Raw genomic sequence first — 14,829 nt, 5'->3', positions numbered from 1 at the left:
ACAGTTCCCTTTATCAAACGTCTTTTTTTTTCTCTCCAAGCCATTTTTTCTTCTCTTCTTCCACAGAAAGCATACTTCCACCGCCCCCACCTCGCTCGTCCGACACGGCGCTTCATTCCCTCCTGGGCGGAGTTCATTGTATCTCTCAAATCCTGTCCCAATACCGTCCCGGGACCCGTCCCGCGGAATCGACCCATCCCGCGGGACGGGGATCCCAGCCACGCACCCTGGAGACGGACACTTTACTTCGCGTCCTGGAGCTATGTCTACATTTGCAAAGCCTCTACGCGAGGAATATCACCGTGGTTATGTTCTCTTTGGAGTGTCTGGCGGAGTTGTTTCAAATCGAGCAGATTCCGGAAGGTTTTCTGTTGGCGCTGACCAGGTCGAATGCTTTTGTGACGTCGAGAATTGGATCCGGAGGACCTGCAGGCAGAGGAGGGAGTTTGAATTCGTTTTCTCGAAGTAAGTTTTGGCCATGTAAGTAATGAAACTTACGCATTTTTGGTACCGGTAATAAAAAAAAATGAACGGTCGTACATCGAATGTTGGTAAAATTTAATTTTGCTGTCAAAACGGTGAAAAAGTATGTTTAAAAGGTCCTCGATTCAAATTTCAATTTGAATAATTATGCCACTTCAAAATCAAAAGGGTGAAAACAGTTTTTACACCCCATAAGTAGGTACCTACCTATCCAAATGTTTACATGAATCAAAAATATCATCCTTATGTTCGTTTATTATTTTTTTCAACAGGGTATTCGGTATTAGTTTAAGAAGGGCCATCGGCTAAGAAACAGTTTTTACATCCCATAAGTAGGTACCTACCAATCCAAATGTTTACATGAATCAAAAATATCATCCTTATGTTCGTTTATTATTATTTTCAACAGGATATTCGGTATTAGTTTAAGAAGGGCCATCGGCTTCTAAGGTTTAGGGGTACCTACTCCGAAATCCGAAAGTGTGTTATTTCGATCATCGATATTTCAGGTCAAATGAGTATCGCCAGTTCAAGCATTCGAAACCTGACGCTGGATGAAGATTCCATTCTGAAACAGTTTTTACATCCCATAAGTAGGTACCTACCAATCCAAATGTTTACATGAATCAAAAATATCATCCTTATGTTCGTTTATTATTTTTTTTCAACAGGGTATTCGGTATTAGTTTAAGAAGGTATTGTGTATTTTATTGTACGAAGAAGAACTCATATGTAAAGTGAAGGATAAATGTAAGATCGAAGATGTTTTATTGGAAAAATTAAGGACAATGAAAAAGCTCAGGGAAGAGAGGAAGGCAGGGAAACTATCTATTCTATTGAGATGTTGCCTTAGCAACCAGAATACAGAGTGGACTGGTGATGGTAAATACTGGGTGGATACACAACAGAAGGGCCATCGGCTACTAAGGTTTAGGGTTACCTACTCCGAAATCCGAAAGTGTGTTATTTCGATCATCGATATTTCAGGTCAAATGAGTATCGCCAGTTCAAGCATTCGAAACCTGACGCTGGATGAAGATTCTATTCTGTCTGAAGATATTCTAAGTCCATCCAAATCCCTAGGGGGAGATCTGGGGAGTCGACAGACTGTGATGGTACTGGAGGGGTACAAATTGCAATTGGTTGGTCACCTGAAAAAGGATAGAGCACACATTTCAGGCTGCATTCCAAATTGTGGAATTCTGGCCTACAGTAAAGGAGAAAAACGAGGCTCAAGGGCACCCTCTCTGCCCCCTAATAATTATCGCCATCTGAGAGACCTGCATCGATCAGATAGTGGACACGTGTGGTGGAAAAGAGCGGCCAAAATAGGTCTATAGTCAGCTCCCGGGGTGTAGTGGTCACTGTGCTTGCCTTGCACATGAGAGATTCCCAGCAGGGTCAAGAAATTTTGTATCATGCAATGATTGATTCTGTGACTGGCTGTTGCAGGGCTCACTCAGCCTTGTGAGGAAAATGAGTAGCTATGAAATATAATGCACATAGCAACCTGTGTCAGCATGGTAGGTAATTGGATTTCAGGATTATTGAGATATTGGGAAAATCCTACAATGCTGCAGTGAGCACAAAAGTTGTGACATAAATAACACAAAGAAACTGCATTTACATTACAAAATTGGTCTGTGGGACAATGTGAGAGACCTAGGGCTGAAGCTTCTCCCCACCCACGTTTGCATGAATGGCCGCCATTACAAAGAATACAAAGGGCCAATTTTTTCCCCCTTCTCTAGAATCCTGAAACTGGGGGGAAAACCATCAATCTCGCAATCCCTTGAGTCCTAAGGATACCTACCTAGGAACTGAAATGCTGAAAGTCAAATGCCTATTGATAGCTTTCAGGTTTCCCACTTTTTGCAGTTCACTCGCCTCTTTCAAAACCACCTTTCGCAGTTTTCGCCTTTTACGTTTCAGTTTCAACTTTCAACTTCAACAGTCAACTTTTCTGTCGACAGACAGTTGAGTCCTGGATACAGACGGCTTTCGGATCTCAAGATGTGTCGGGCCAGGATGGTAAGTAAAAGAGAATAGAATAGAATAGGCCTCATTTATACTGGTAAGGCTAGGATGAAGATTCTATTCTATCTGAAGATATTCTAAGTCCATCCAAATCCCTAGGGGGAGATCTGGGGAGTCGACAGACAGTTGAGTCCTGGATACAGACGGCTTTCGGATCTCGAGATGTGTCAGGCCAGGATGGTAAGTAAATTGAAGAAATTTACTGCCCTTAAAAACCTTAAAAAAACCTTGAAACCTGAAGACTTTAAAACTTTCATTGTCACTTAATTAGATTTACTTGTCCTTTCTATTCGATTTTGGGACGATAAGACCTCCATTGTTTATAGTTCCCTCTATCAAACTTCTTTCCTTTTTCTTATTTTTTTAAGAACTTCCCGAATGAAACAATAGTCCTCTATATCGATTTTTAGTCTTCCTCTATATCGAAAATTTCATTTCAGTAGGTTACTACGGTGATTTTAACGAAAATCAAATTTTCCTAAATTTCATTAATCCCAACTTTTGTTTTGTTTCCAGATGACACTCCCAGTATAAGCACGGATCCAGGATCTGAACGAAAGTCACCCCCTCCCTCTCCACCAGCCTCTACTGTAGACAGCGAACCACCCCAACCTAGTCAGGTAAGTGTAGACCTCACTAGAATAATAATAATGTTTTATTGACGGGACTAAAATCCAATGTAAATCAGCTTTTGGTAAAATAAACTATTTTGAGACATTGATGATCATGATCAACATAATTATTTAGAGAGAAACAATCAATAAAATTTCCTGACGAACTGCCCTAAGTTTGGGTTGCCAAAACGATAAAACTGCCCTAAGTTTGGGTTGCCAAAACGATAAAACTGCCCTAAGTTTGGGTTGCCAAAACGATAAATCACAGTCCTTTGCTGAATGAACACCTTCTTGAAGTAATGCGTAAGCAGTTCCCTGATACTTTTTTTTAATCTTATTGTTTAGGTATTTTCCTTTGGAAAACGGAACCGATTTTTTCCTTTCGGAAACGAAACCGATTCCGATGGTTTAGTACAGGCGCTATCACACCAAAAGAGGGGTTCTGTCACCGTTGAACAAAGACTGATCTTTTCTTTCCTCCTGAAAATATGAAAAATTGGGTGAGAAATGATCAACACATTGATTAAAATTTCTCAAGTGCCCTGTAGATGAGCTAGCATACCTGTCGAGCTTTGTCCCCATCAGATGGGTGATAAGAGACACAACACTTCCCACTTAGGTGCTGGGTCAACTTGAGAACACCAGAATGTAACCCGTTGAAATTAATGTAATCGGAAAACAAGTGCTAATTACAGTCAATGGTGGGATTCAAACTCTGGACCTTCTGCATTTCAAGAGTGTTACCACTGGGCTAATTGTGTCCCCAATCTAATTCTAATCTTTGGAAAACGGAACCGATTTTTTCCTTTCGGAAACGAAACCGATTCCGATGGTTTAGTACAGGCGCTATCACACCAAAAGAGGGGAAATTCCGAAAGGAAAATACCACTTCTCCTATTTTCCCACCTCAGATTTGGATTTTTCCCAACTTTTTACATAGGAATCGACCATTTATTTATAATTTTTACCCATTTGCAACTGCTCCATTCCGAAAGGAAAATACAACTTCTTCTATTTTCTCCTTCTGTAGATTCACAACATTGGTTCCCTCCTGGACAAGGACAGCGTGGCTCTCCTGTACTGTGTGCGATACCTGGTCACCTCCTATTTGCTCTCTCATTCTTCCACGCGAGTGGGAGTGCAGACTGTCTGTCTGGAGGTTCTCACTCATATGTTAAGGCTAAGTCCTGAATTGGCCCTGGCGAGTGTGGATAAGGATGGGGAAGCCTTCGGTAAGTAGAAGGCTAAGAATAGAATAGAATATACCTCATGTATAGTGTTAGGATGAGACTGAAAAGTCCCTTTACCCCCGCAGTCTTTGTTTATTTTGGTTCTTCGGGCCGGATGTATTGTATTTAGTTTTAATTCTATTTTATTCCATTTTAGATGGTTCGCGTCGTATTCTAGACGTTCTCATTTCATTCACTTCCCATTCTGACCCACAAGTGCGGGGTCTGTGCAATGTTCTGATAGCTCATCTGGTACAAGCAGTTCTGACTAGTGCTATAGACTTGGCACTGTTCGATCTGAACCAGTACATTGGATTCTTTGTTAAGGTAAGAATAGCTCCTTTGGGAGAATACTGCCACATTAAATAAAGCAAAAAAATCTTGGTTTTGGCCATAAAGTCCTTGTCCTATTGCAAAAAAAGCCAGCCTAATTCTGCCTTGTAAGCACTGGTCACCTCCTATTTGAAAATAGAAGGCAAGTAAGTAAGCTGGTCGATTCCCGCTGTCCTCCTTCTTTTTTCGATTTCGGGATGACAAGACCTCAGTCCCTATGAAACATCTTTAAGAGAAAAATAATCATTGGGAACTATTTTTTTTGCTTCCTTTTAAGTGGCAGGGTTTTCCTAGAGGAGCTCTTCCACCCAACCACTAAATTTTTCTTTCACTGTGAGTCTTTAAGATTCCTGTACTGTGTGCGATACCTGGTCACCTCCTATTTGCTCTCTCATTCTTCCACGCGAGTGGGAGTGCAGACTGTCTGTCTGGAGGTGCTTACTCATATGTTAAGGCTAAGCCCTGAATTGGCCCTGGCGAGTGTGGATAAGGATGGGGAAGCCTTCGGTAAGTAGAATAGAATAGAATAGAATATACCTCATGTATAGTGTTAGGATGAGACTGAAAAGTCCCTTTACCCCCGCAGTCTAAAAATAAGGTCTCGTATATTTGATAGGTAGTAGAGTTTTACAATTAACAAAATTAATTTACCTTATTTAAGTTTTTTTTTAAAAAAAATTTTATTTAGTTTTAATTCTTATCTATTCCATTTCAGATGGTTCGCGTCGTATTCTAGACGTTCTCATTTCATTCACTTCCCATTCTGACCCACAAGTGCGGGGTCTGTGCAATGTTCTGATAGCTCATCTGGTACAAGCAGTTCTGACTAGTGCTATAGACCTGTCACTGTTCGATCTGAACCAGTACATTGGATTCTTTATTAAGGTAAGAATAGCTCCTTTGGGAGAATACTGCCACATTAAAAAAAGCAAAAAAATCTTGGTTTTGGTCATAAAGTCCTTGTCCTATTGCAAAAAAAGCCAGCCTAATTCTGCCTTGTAAGCACTGGTCACCTCCTATTTGAAAATAGAAGGCAAGTAAGTAAGCTGGTCGATTCCCGCGGGGGGCGGATTTTATACCAAACAGATAAGTCATAAAGTCGTTGTTCTCCCAAAGTAATATTGTAAAATTGTAAATTGTGTATAATGTTGTAACAATCACAATAAAATAAAATTGAATTGAGTTGAATTGAATTGAATAAGGTTCGTTCTCGGAACGACTAGCTTTCTCCTATCCTGTCCTCCTTCTTTCTTCGATTATTAGTTTTTGTTTTCTTTTTTACTTCTTTTGCTCTAGATTATATTCACATTTTGTCTCATTCTTTGCTTTTTTTTTCTACTGTATATGCCTATTGATGTGTGTTAACAACCCAATGTGTTGAAACATGAAATAAATAAACTTTGATACTTTGATACTTTGATATTTCACCAGGGAGGTCTTGAATGCTCCTAGACTTTGTAAGTATCTTATATCCCTATGAAGAGAAACTAACTAATCTCATCTCTTTTCACTGTGAGCCTTTAAGATATTTCACCAGGGAGGTCTTGAATGCTCCTAGACTTTGTGAGTCTCTTATATCCCTATGAAGAGAACTAACTAATCTCATCTCTCTCTTTCTCTCCACAGGGTATCCTAGACGAATCCGCGACCTGTTCCCGTCTTACTCTCTCCGCCCTTCGACACTGTCTCCCTCCCCTCCTTCGCTCCCACTCCTCTCTCACCTTTCCCCTACTTCAAACCCTCTTAGATAGTGCCCGCCCCGACACCTACTGGCTGAACCAGATCAAGCTAATAGAACTCTTTTCCAGTCTCCCGTACGAGACGCTCGCCCCGCGATATCAAGAGAGGGTGCTGGCCGATGTGATCTTGGCGGTGATGGCGAGCGATACTGACGAAATGCTCCCAGAGTGTGCTTGCATCTAAGAAGTGTCATACTTTGACGTCAGTCGAACTGAACCGTGTTTTGAACGCGTTATTTAGGATTCATTCTCAGGGCGAGATGACATTTGAAATGTCAACTTGTGTTGGTAATCTTATTCGAACTCTGTTGGAAATTAGGACGAAATTTTTCTCAAAATCGCCTCGTCATTCAGTAAGTCCTGAACATATGAAAAGCGTGGACACGGATCAATGGTTTCTTCATAACGTAAAGACACTTTTTCACATACCGAGAGTTGGCGAAACCGATCCAACAAATACAGAAACAAGCTCGGGACAGTTGGCGAGCGAGGACGGGCGAATTCGCGGAGCCCTGGTGGAGAATGTTGCCGGGCTCGTGAGCGCGGTGTACCCGCCGAGTGCCTCGACGGGCGGGCTAGTAGGGGGAAGGAATTTTTTGCGCGGGGAGAGACGTGATTCCCGCCGGGGAAGTTTTGGCAGCGGGCTGGTAGGGGAAGGGAAATGCTGGTGCGGGGAGAGGAGTCATTCTCCGCGGAGAAGTGGTTGCCTTGGCGACGAAGTTTGTTTACATTTCTATGAGAGTGTGGATGGTTGTCATGACAACGAAACTTGTTTACATGTCTGTGAAAACGAAGTTGACACTTTAGGTGGTTGTCTTGGGAACACAGCTGATTGTTTAGGAGACGAAACAAGTAGTCACGTGAATACAAGTGACTGTTTTGTAAAAGAGGAAGAAAAGGTGTTAAACGAAATGTGTAATGTGATAGATGAGACTGATAGTCGACAAAAAGATGGTTTATCAGATGGACACACCCTAAATAGTCAGGAAAGTCATAGTAAAGAACTTGTACATCAAGGCGATCCCAAATCCAGTACACATAGCAAAGATACTACTAAAGATTCCAGGACTGAGCAATTCAATACAAGTGATAATATAAGCAATAGCAAGATTTTAATACAGGACTTGGGTGAAGATTCACCTGCCAAAGATCAAGACGAGAGTGGAAATAGTGATCTTGTTGGGAAAAGTGCAACTAGTAACGTCAGTGAAATGGAAACCTGTGATAGTAGTAATAGAAATGACCAAAGAAGTTCCAACATTGATGTAGGAGAAACTAGTCTAGACTCTCAAGGAGCAAAAATTAATGACTCCAACTCTGGAGCAAACGATCTTCAGAGCAAAGTTGTAGTCAGTGAAATGTTAGGTGACACGAACAGAGTCAGTGAAATGTTAGGTGACACGAACAGAGTCAGTGAAATGTTAGGTGACACGAACAGAGTCAGTGAAAGGTTTGACCAAAGAAGTTCCAACATTGATGTAGGAGAAACTAGTCTAGACTCTCAAGGAGCAAAAATTAATGACTCCAACTCTGGAGCAAACAATGTTCAGAGCAAAGTTGTAGTCAGTGAAATGTTAGGTGACACGAACAGAGTCAGTGAAAGGTCAGGCGAAACTAAAAATTTAGGTGAATTAAAGAGTAAAGTGTCTAGTGCCAAAACGAGGTGTTCTCATTACATAGACTATCAGAAGTTGAATTACCTTTGCAGTCGGGATTTGAACAATTTCAAATGCCTCGACAAGCGTTTGTCTCGGTTGTGGGAGGGTGTAAAGTTAGAGCTGTTTCTAGACATGTTCCATCGAATATTAACCAATGAGGTACGCCTAGACAACACGATTCCAAATGTTCATCTGATTAACAGCTGTGTCGATTTGTTGAATAAACTAACAGAGATTTATCCAATAGATAAAGTTAGAGCTGTTTCTAGACATGTTCCATCGAATATTAACCAATGAGGTACGCCTAGACAACACGATTCCAAATGTTCATTTGATTAACAGCTGTGTCGATTTGTTGAATAAACTAACAGAGATTTATCCAATAGGTAAAGTTAGAGCTGTTTCTAGACATGTTCCATCGAATATTAACCAATGAGGTACGCCTAGACAACACGATTCCAAATGTTCATTTGATCAACAGTTGTGTCGATTTGTTGAATAAACTAACAGAGATTTATCCAATAGAAACGTACCGGGATGTTTGGTTGCAATCGAAATATTCAGGCAGCGCCGGTTTCGTACCGTTATTAACCAAATGTTTGTTTGCAAACCCGAACAATTTAGACTTGACAACACACAGTGCAATAGTAACCCTCTTAGTTCGCCTACTAGTCGAATTAGAAGTCGAAAAGCAGCTTAGTTTGAACGTGTTAACCCATCATTTGGTGAAAACACTCAGCATAGTTTCAAATATCATCAGCGAATCAACGAAGATCAGAACGAACACGCTGAAAAAGAACCTGGAGAAAATATCACCGATTAAGAACTTCACGAAAGATCGGATCCAGATGTCGCCAAAATCGCTTCACCTCCCCGTGACTTCGTTCTTAGCGCAGCCAATCCTGTCGCATGTTAACTTGAGCGGGGATATCCTTTCTCCTTTGAGGGAGGAAGAGTTAGCTCCAGCCCAGGTAGCGCCTCTTAACGAAGAGCTCTATTCTAAACTCTACGATACCGTCGCTAACGCGTATAATAGCCACAGGGACAACTTGAAATTCGACACGGATTTCGCCGGGTTTCTGGTGAACTTGTTGGAGAATTTGAGTCTCCTGATGGGTTTGTTGAGTATCAGTCAGACCAAGTTGATTGTGAATGAGCTGAGTTCGAGTTTGAGCGTGGTGTTGAATCTAGAGCCGTGCGCCACCGTCAAGTGCGTGTATTATATCATGAAGAGTGTTTTCCGATGCGAACCGGACAGGGATACCCAGGAGCTTCATAAGGGAGCCGAAAAAGCGAGAAATGATAAAGAAACGCCAGACTTGGAGAACGCTCCGCCAGTTCCGGTTTCGCCGTTTGATATCTTCGAGCCTGCTACCTCTAATGATACTTCTGAGAGTCGGTATAAACCTAAAAGCATTTCTGAAACAAGACCGGAAGGATTTACCAGTGAAAGTATGAAGAATCTAGAGCCGTGCGCCACCGTCAAGTGCGTGTATTATATCATGAAGAGTGTTTTCCGATGCGAACCGGACAGGGATACCCAGGAGGGTAAGGGAGTCGAAAGAGTGAGGAATGATAGAGAAACGCCTGATGTAGAGAACGCTCCGCCAATTCCGGTTTCGCCGTTTGATATCTTCGAGCCTGCTACCTCTAATGATACTTCTGAGAGTCGGTATAAACCTAAAAGCATTTCTGAAACCAGACCGGAAGGATTTACCAGTGAAAGTACCAGGACACCGTATTTAAAGGACAGGAACAAAAGGTCCCACTGTAGAAACTGTCGAAATGATTCGTTTTATGAAAACTGTATCGTCGGACCTTTGGACAGAATTCGAATGGTGATTGAAAATCTAAAGATTGAAACGATAGACAATGAACAGAGTTTTCACAAATCTAAAAGGTGTTTGGCTGATGACTCCAACGATTTCAAAAGCAGATATATCATCAAGAAATCCAAGCAGGTGAAAGCACTACCAGATGTGTCCTCAGTGACTCAGTATCTCAGGTTGTTCGAACCGTGCATCGTTCCCCTATTCAAGCATTACTCCTCTACAGCCGACGTGTCGTTACAAGTGTACATCCTCAAACTTCTCACCTATATCATTCACCTGGGTTTCAACTATTATAATATAGACCCGGAGCTGGCCTTTGTTCAGATTCTGATTAAGCAGTTCGACCTCTTTGAGCACGGATACGTCAAAGGCTCTCACACTGTCATCCCTTCCATTGTCAAGTTTCTACTAACCCTGTGTCTGTTTGGTGTGGAGAAAAGCAAAGCTAACGCTAACTCGCTCAATGACAAGGGAAGACCGAAAGAAGCGAAGCTCGGCTCGGGTAGTTCCCTCGCAAGCAGCAAAGTGCAAGACGATACGGTGATCTCCATCAACAAGATCATTCACATTTGTGACGAGCTGTATGCAAGTGGGCAGAACTTACAGGAGCACTGTATCCCGGGGCTGAAGCATGTGGTGAAGTATATCTTCATTCAGGCGAATGCTCCAAAAGTGGACACTTCCAAAGTTGTGAAGAGAGACACGCTAGTGACCTCACGAAGTGGCACTATCCACGGTATGGACAAAGACCTAGAGCTGGACACTCAACAAGAAGTCCTCTTCATAAACCTTCTCAAGTTGGTGCACTACCATGAGGTGATCCATATGGTGAACCAAATCCTACCGGAGACACCGGGCGATGTGTACAACAGACGTTCCAGCAATGTGTACGCAACCATCATGCGACATATCGAACTCGGAACGCTGACATTCGCTAGCTTCACACACGTGGTCAAAGGCTCTCACACTGTCATCCCTTCCATTGTCAAGTTTCTACTAACCCTGTGTCTGTTTGGTGTGGAGAAAAGCAAAGCTAACGTTAACTCGCTCAATGACAAGGGAAGACCGAAGGAAGCGAAGCTCGGCTCGGGTAGTTCCCTCGCAAGCAGCAAAGTGCAAGACGATACGGTGATCTCCATCAACAAGATCATTCACATTTGTGACGAGCTGTATGCAAGTGGGCAGAACTTACAGGAGCACTGTATCCCGGGGCTGAAGCATGTGGTGAAGTATATCTTCATTCAGGCGAATGCTCCAAAAGTGGACACTTCCAAAGTTGTGAAGAGAGACACGCTAGTGACCTCACGAAGTGGCACTATCCACGGTATGGACAAAGACCTAGAGCTGGACACTCAACAAGAAGTCCTCTTCATAAACCTTCTCAAGTTGGTGCACTACCATGAGGTAATCCATATGGTGAATCAAATCCTACCGGAGACACCGGGCGATGTGTACAACAGACGTTCCAGCAATGTGTACGCAACCATCATACGACATATCGAACTCGGAACGCTGACATTCGCTAGCTTCACACACATACAGAACGTACTCAGCCTGTTTCACACGATGTCGCCTCATGTCGTTGAAGTTGACACTCTTCTCGGTCTCCTATTCAAGCTGACGGATTTCAACGAGGAAAATATCCTCACGCGCCTTCCGAACACGATTGTTCTCCTCGTCACACTATTTCGGATTTACTCTCTTGAGGAAATCTTCGACAGCGTAGTCCGCAACAAGTTCACGAGTTTTTCGCTCGATTGGAACACGGAGCTGGATCCGCTTCATGTCTCCATCACTCTGGACGCAGCTTGTGTTGATCCGGTGGTAGAAATCGCCAAGCTCCTTCTGTACTTGCTTTATCAGACGGTATCCTCGTACGCGCTGACTTCGCGAAGCCCTTTTCACACGGAGCTCATCCTGTGTTTGATTCTCAGCTACGAACATTTGATTCAGAAGTATCCTCTTCTGAGAAGCAAACTGGTGGAGATAGTTCGCGAAGAAAAGCGGAAACGGAACAAGTTCTTCTGTGATTTGGACAGGCATTTGGCGAATGAGAGTTCGGCCATTTTGTGTGTTCACTTTGCAAGGTTGACGGCTTTGTTGAACGAAAAAGGTGGAATAAATCAAAAACCAAGTGAATGTGATAGTCACTCAACGGAGCAACTTGCAAATAATGGTGAACCCTTTGAGAAAACCAAATCTAATGTTATCTTTACAGGCATTTGGCGAATGAGAGTTCGGCCATTTTGTGTGTTCACTTTGCAAGGTTGACGGCTTTGTTGAACGAAAAAGGTGGAATAAACCAAAAACCAAGTGAATGTGATAGTCACTCAACGGAGCAACTTGCAAATAATGGTGAACCCTTTGAGAAAACCAAATCCAATGTTATTCCAAATAAAAGTAGTAACCGCAAGACCACTGACAGTATCTTCCTAACGAGAGACTTGCCAGATCGTGAATTTTCTAATGAACATTACAAAGACTTGCTCCACTTACTCGTGTCTTTACAAATCAATGAACACTCCGCCAAGAAGAGTTCAAATCCCGAAAGCCGTTTACAAAGTTTGTTACCAAAAGATAATTCAGAAGGCCATTGTAAATCAATTTCAAAAGGCAATGATAAATTCCAAAGCGTTTTAGCGAATGATATTGTAAAATCTCGATTCCTACAACTTGTTTATTTACAAGACGAACTTCCTGTGCATAATTTCCTGATGAAATATGTGAAAGCCGATGTCGGTGTTTGTAGACAAATTCTCGAACAAGTAAACGACACGGATATAAACGAGTTAGTGTCCAATCTGAACAATCACTTCGTCCCGGCTTTCTCACGGTTTCTACTGACCTATTTCAATTTGTCAGTATTTGCTGAACAGTTGCTGGTGTTTGTGGGCAAATTCTTCCTCAGCATCAACTTGGATCTGGGTCTCCATGACGTTATCTTTGTCTTACTGACGAAATGCTCCCAGAGTGTGCTTGCATCTAAGAAGTGTCATACTTTGACGTCAGTCGAACTGAACCGTGTTTTGAACGCGTTATTTAGGATTCATTCTCAGGGCGAGATGACATTTGAAATGTCAACTTGTGTTGGTAATCTTATTCGAACTCTGTTGGAAATTAGGACGAAATTTTTCTCAAAATCGCCTCGTCATTCAGTAAGTCCTGAACATATGAAAAGCGTGGACACGGATCAATGGTTTCTTCATAACGTAAAGACACTTTTTCACATACCGAGAGTTGGCGAAACCGATCCAACAAATACAGAAACAAGCTCGGGACAGTTATTAGAAGAAACCTTTTCAAATTCATCAGAGGCGTGGGAAAATCCAAGTCACTTTGCCGATGCAAACATCGGAAAGCTGCTCAAGAAACTAAGCGAAACCGACATAATTTCTGTCGTAAACCATGAAAACTTTAATATTAAACTGCTTACAGCACTTGTTAATGAAGGAAAGTATGCCCTCATGAAGGACAACGATGGGAGACTCTTAGAGATAGCTGCTGGGAAATTGTTCAGCTGTCTCAAAGAATTCTTGAACCACATGCCAGATGTTAAACAACTCTATCACCCGGTACATAGGTTTCCAACGGAGCAAGAGATGAAGTATAGCGACGGATTGGATAGCTTGTTCTTACAATACGATACTTACAGGACGTGTGAGATATTCCTGGATATTGTACAGGAGTATTTTCAAACAATAGACGATTTAGATGTGTATTTTGAGCGCCATAATGAAAACCAGGCGAATAAGTCGCCCAATGTAAGGCGAAGTATAACCGTTCAAGATATTGAGCAGGAAACTTTACCCAGTGGAGATTCAAATAATAAAGTCAAAGGCATCAACCCGAGGGAAGTTCTTAACAAATTGGCGCAACTGAACAAGCAAAACTCCAACGAAATGTATAAGTTTTCCCTGGTCCTCTTCAGTCTGCTGAGTTACCTCATCAAACATAGGGATCTCTTTATCCATGACACGAAATTGACTCGAATTGTCAATAAAATCATCAGCACCAACAACACCCTCATGAGTAAATTCAGTTTCATTTTCAACATACTTGTCAAGGAAGACGAGATGCATTTGATCAACATCATTAACGCTATCTACCACACTGTGTTGTGCTACAAGGAGAATGCGTTCACCATTGTCAAGCATGGGAATTTGAAGCTGAGTAATCGGGATAGCGTCGCAGCCTTGTATCAACTCAACACCATTCTTCAGTTGATCATGAGGGAAAGTGAACTTGAAATTTCCAACACAGAAACAGAAACACCGGGTGTAACAGCAGAACCTTTGAACATCACGGAACTTTTCAACCTAACGTTGACGCTTTGCAAGTGTGACACGCTGTATACGTATGCCCGCATCCCACTCCACCTATGGGATTACACGGATCCCGTTGAACATCTAAACGAACTGAGCCTCGCTTTGTTACCAACGGAGATGCTTCTCAACGTTGGAAACCTAAACGATTTCGTCCTGCGCTTGAAATACGTCGGGTGGCACTCGCGGTTACATTTCGAGCAAACCTGGGTGATCCTACTGACGATTATCACGGAGATTAGCAACACGAGTGAACTTGAAGATGATCTTATTGAAGACAGAAGCGCCCTCTATACACTAACTATACATGGGATTACAGAGCTCCTCATACAAACGCAGCTTGTAGAGCCTGGCAATAGAAAACTGGAGCAAGCAACGAAGCCGAATTGTACGCTCAAGAACACAAGATAATTAGGTACCTATGTCCAAGTTCAGTAGTTCAGTAGGTAAAGGTATCCTATTTTATAACAACTTACAGTAACCAGTAACGTCCTAGGTATCTTCATACCTATCTACTTGTTGTAGGAGGCAGATAATTGCCTAATATGTATCTACACTCACACTAGGTAGGTACCTACCTAA

The 14,829-nt window shown here is 42.2% G+C and overlaps 1 protein-coding gene across 1 annotated transcript in view; it reads left to right on the top strand.

Annotated features, from left to right (window-relative positions):
• The window catches only part of LOC103514461, a 31,978-nt gene that overhangs the window by 1,842 nt on the left and 15,307 nt on the right, over positions 1-14,829 (top strand). The window contains exons 3-16 of the mRNA XM_017446229.2: positions 67-465; positions 1,471-1,595; positions 2,463-2,514; positions 3,037-3,140; positions 4,165-4,366; positions 4,521-4,690; positions 6,323-6,582; positions 6,926-7,860; positions 8,014-8,201; positions 8,341-8,479; positions 8,619-9,552; positions 9,826-10,295; positions 10,884-11,964; positions 12,144-12,850. Of these exons, the coding sequence (XP_017301718.2) occupies positions 67-465; positions 1,471-1,595; positions 2,463-2,514; positions 3,037-3,140; positions 4,165-4,366; positions 4,521-4,690; positions 6,323-6,582; positions 6,926-7,860; positions 8,014-8,201; positions 8,341-8,479; positions 8,619-9,552; positions 9,826-10,295; positions 10,884-11,964; positions 12,144-12,850 (5,766 nt within the window). The remainder of the gene's footprint in view (positions 1-66; positions 466-1,470; positions 1,596-2,462; positions 2,515-3,036; positions 3,141-4,164; positions 4,367-4,520; positions 4,691-6,322; positions 6,583-6,925; positions 7,861-8,013; positions 8,202-8,340; positions 8,480-8,618; positions 9,553-9,825; positions 10,296-10,883; positions 11,965-12,143; positions 12,851-14,829) is intronic.

This window comes from Diaphorina citri, unplaced genomic scaffold, assembly GCF_000475195.1.
Source record: "Diaphorina citri unplaced genomic scaffold, Diaci psyllid genome assembly version 1.1 scaffold1146, whole genome shotgun sequence".
Taxonomy (NCBI): Eukaryota; Metazoa; Arthropoda; class Insecta; order Hemiptera; family Psyllidae; genus Diaphorina; species Diaphorina citri.
Note: the sequence above shows the minus strand (reverse complement) of the source record. Positions and strands in the feature narration are given on the sequence as shown.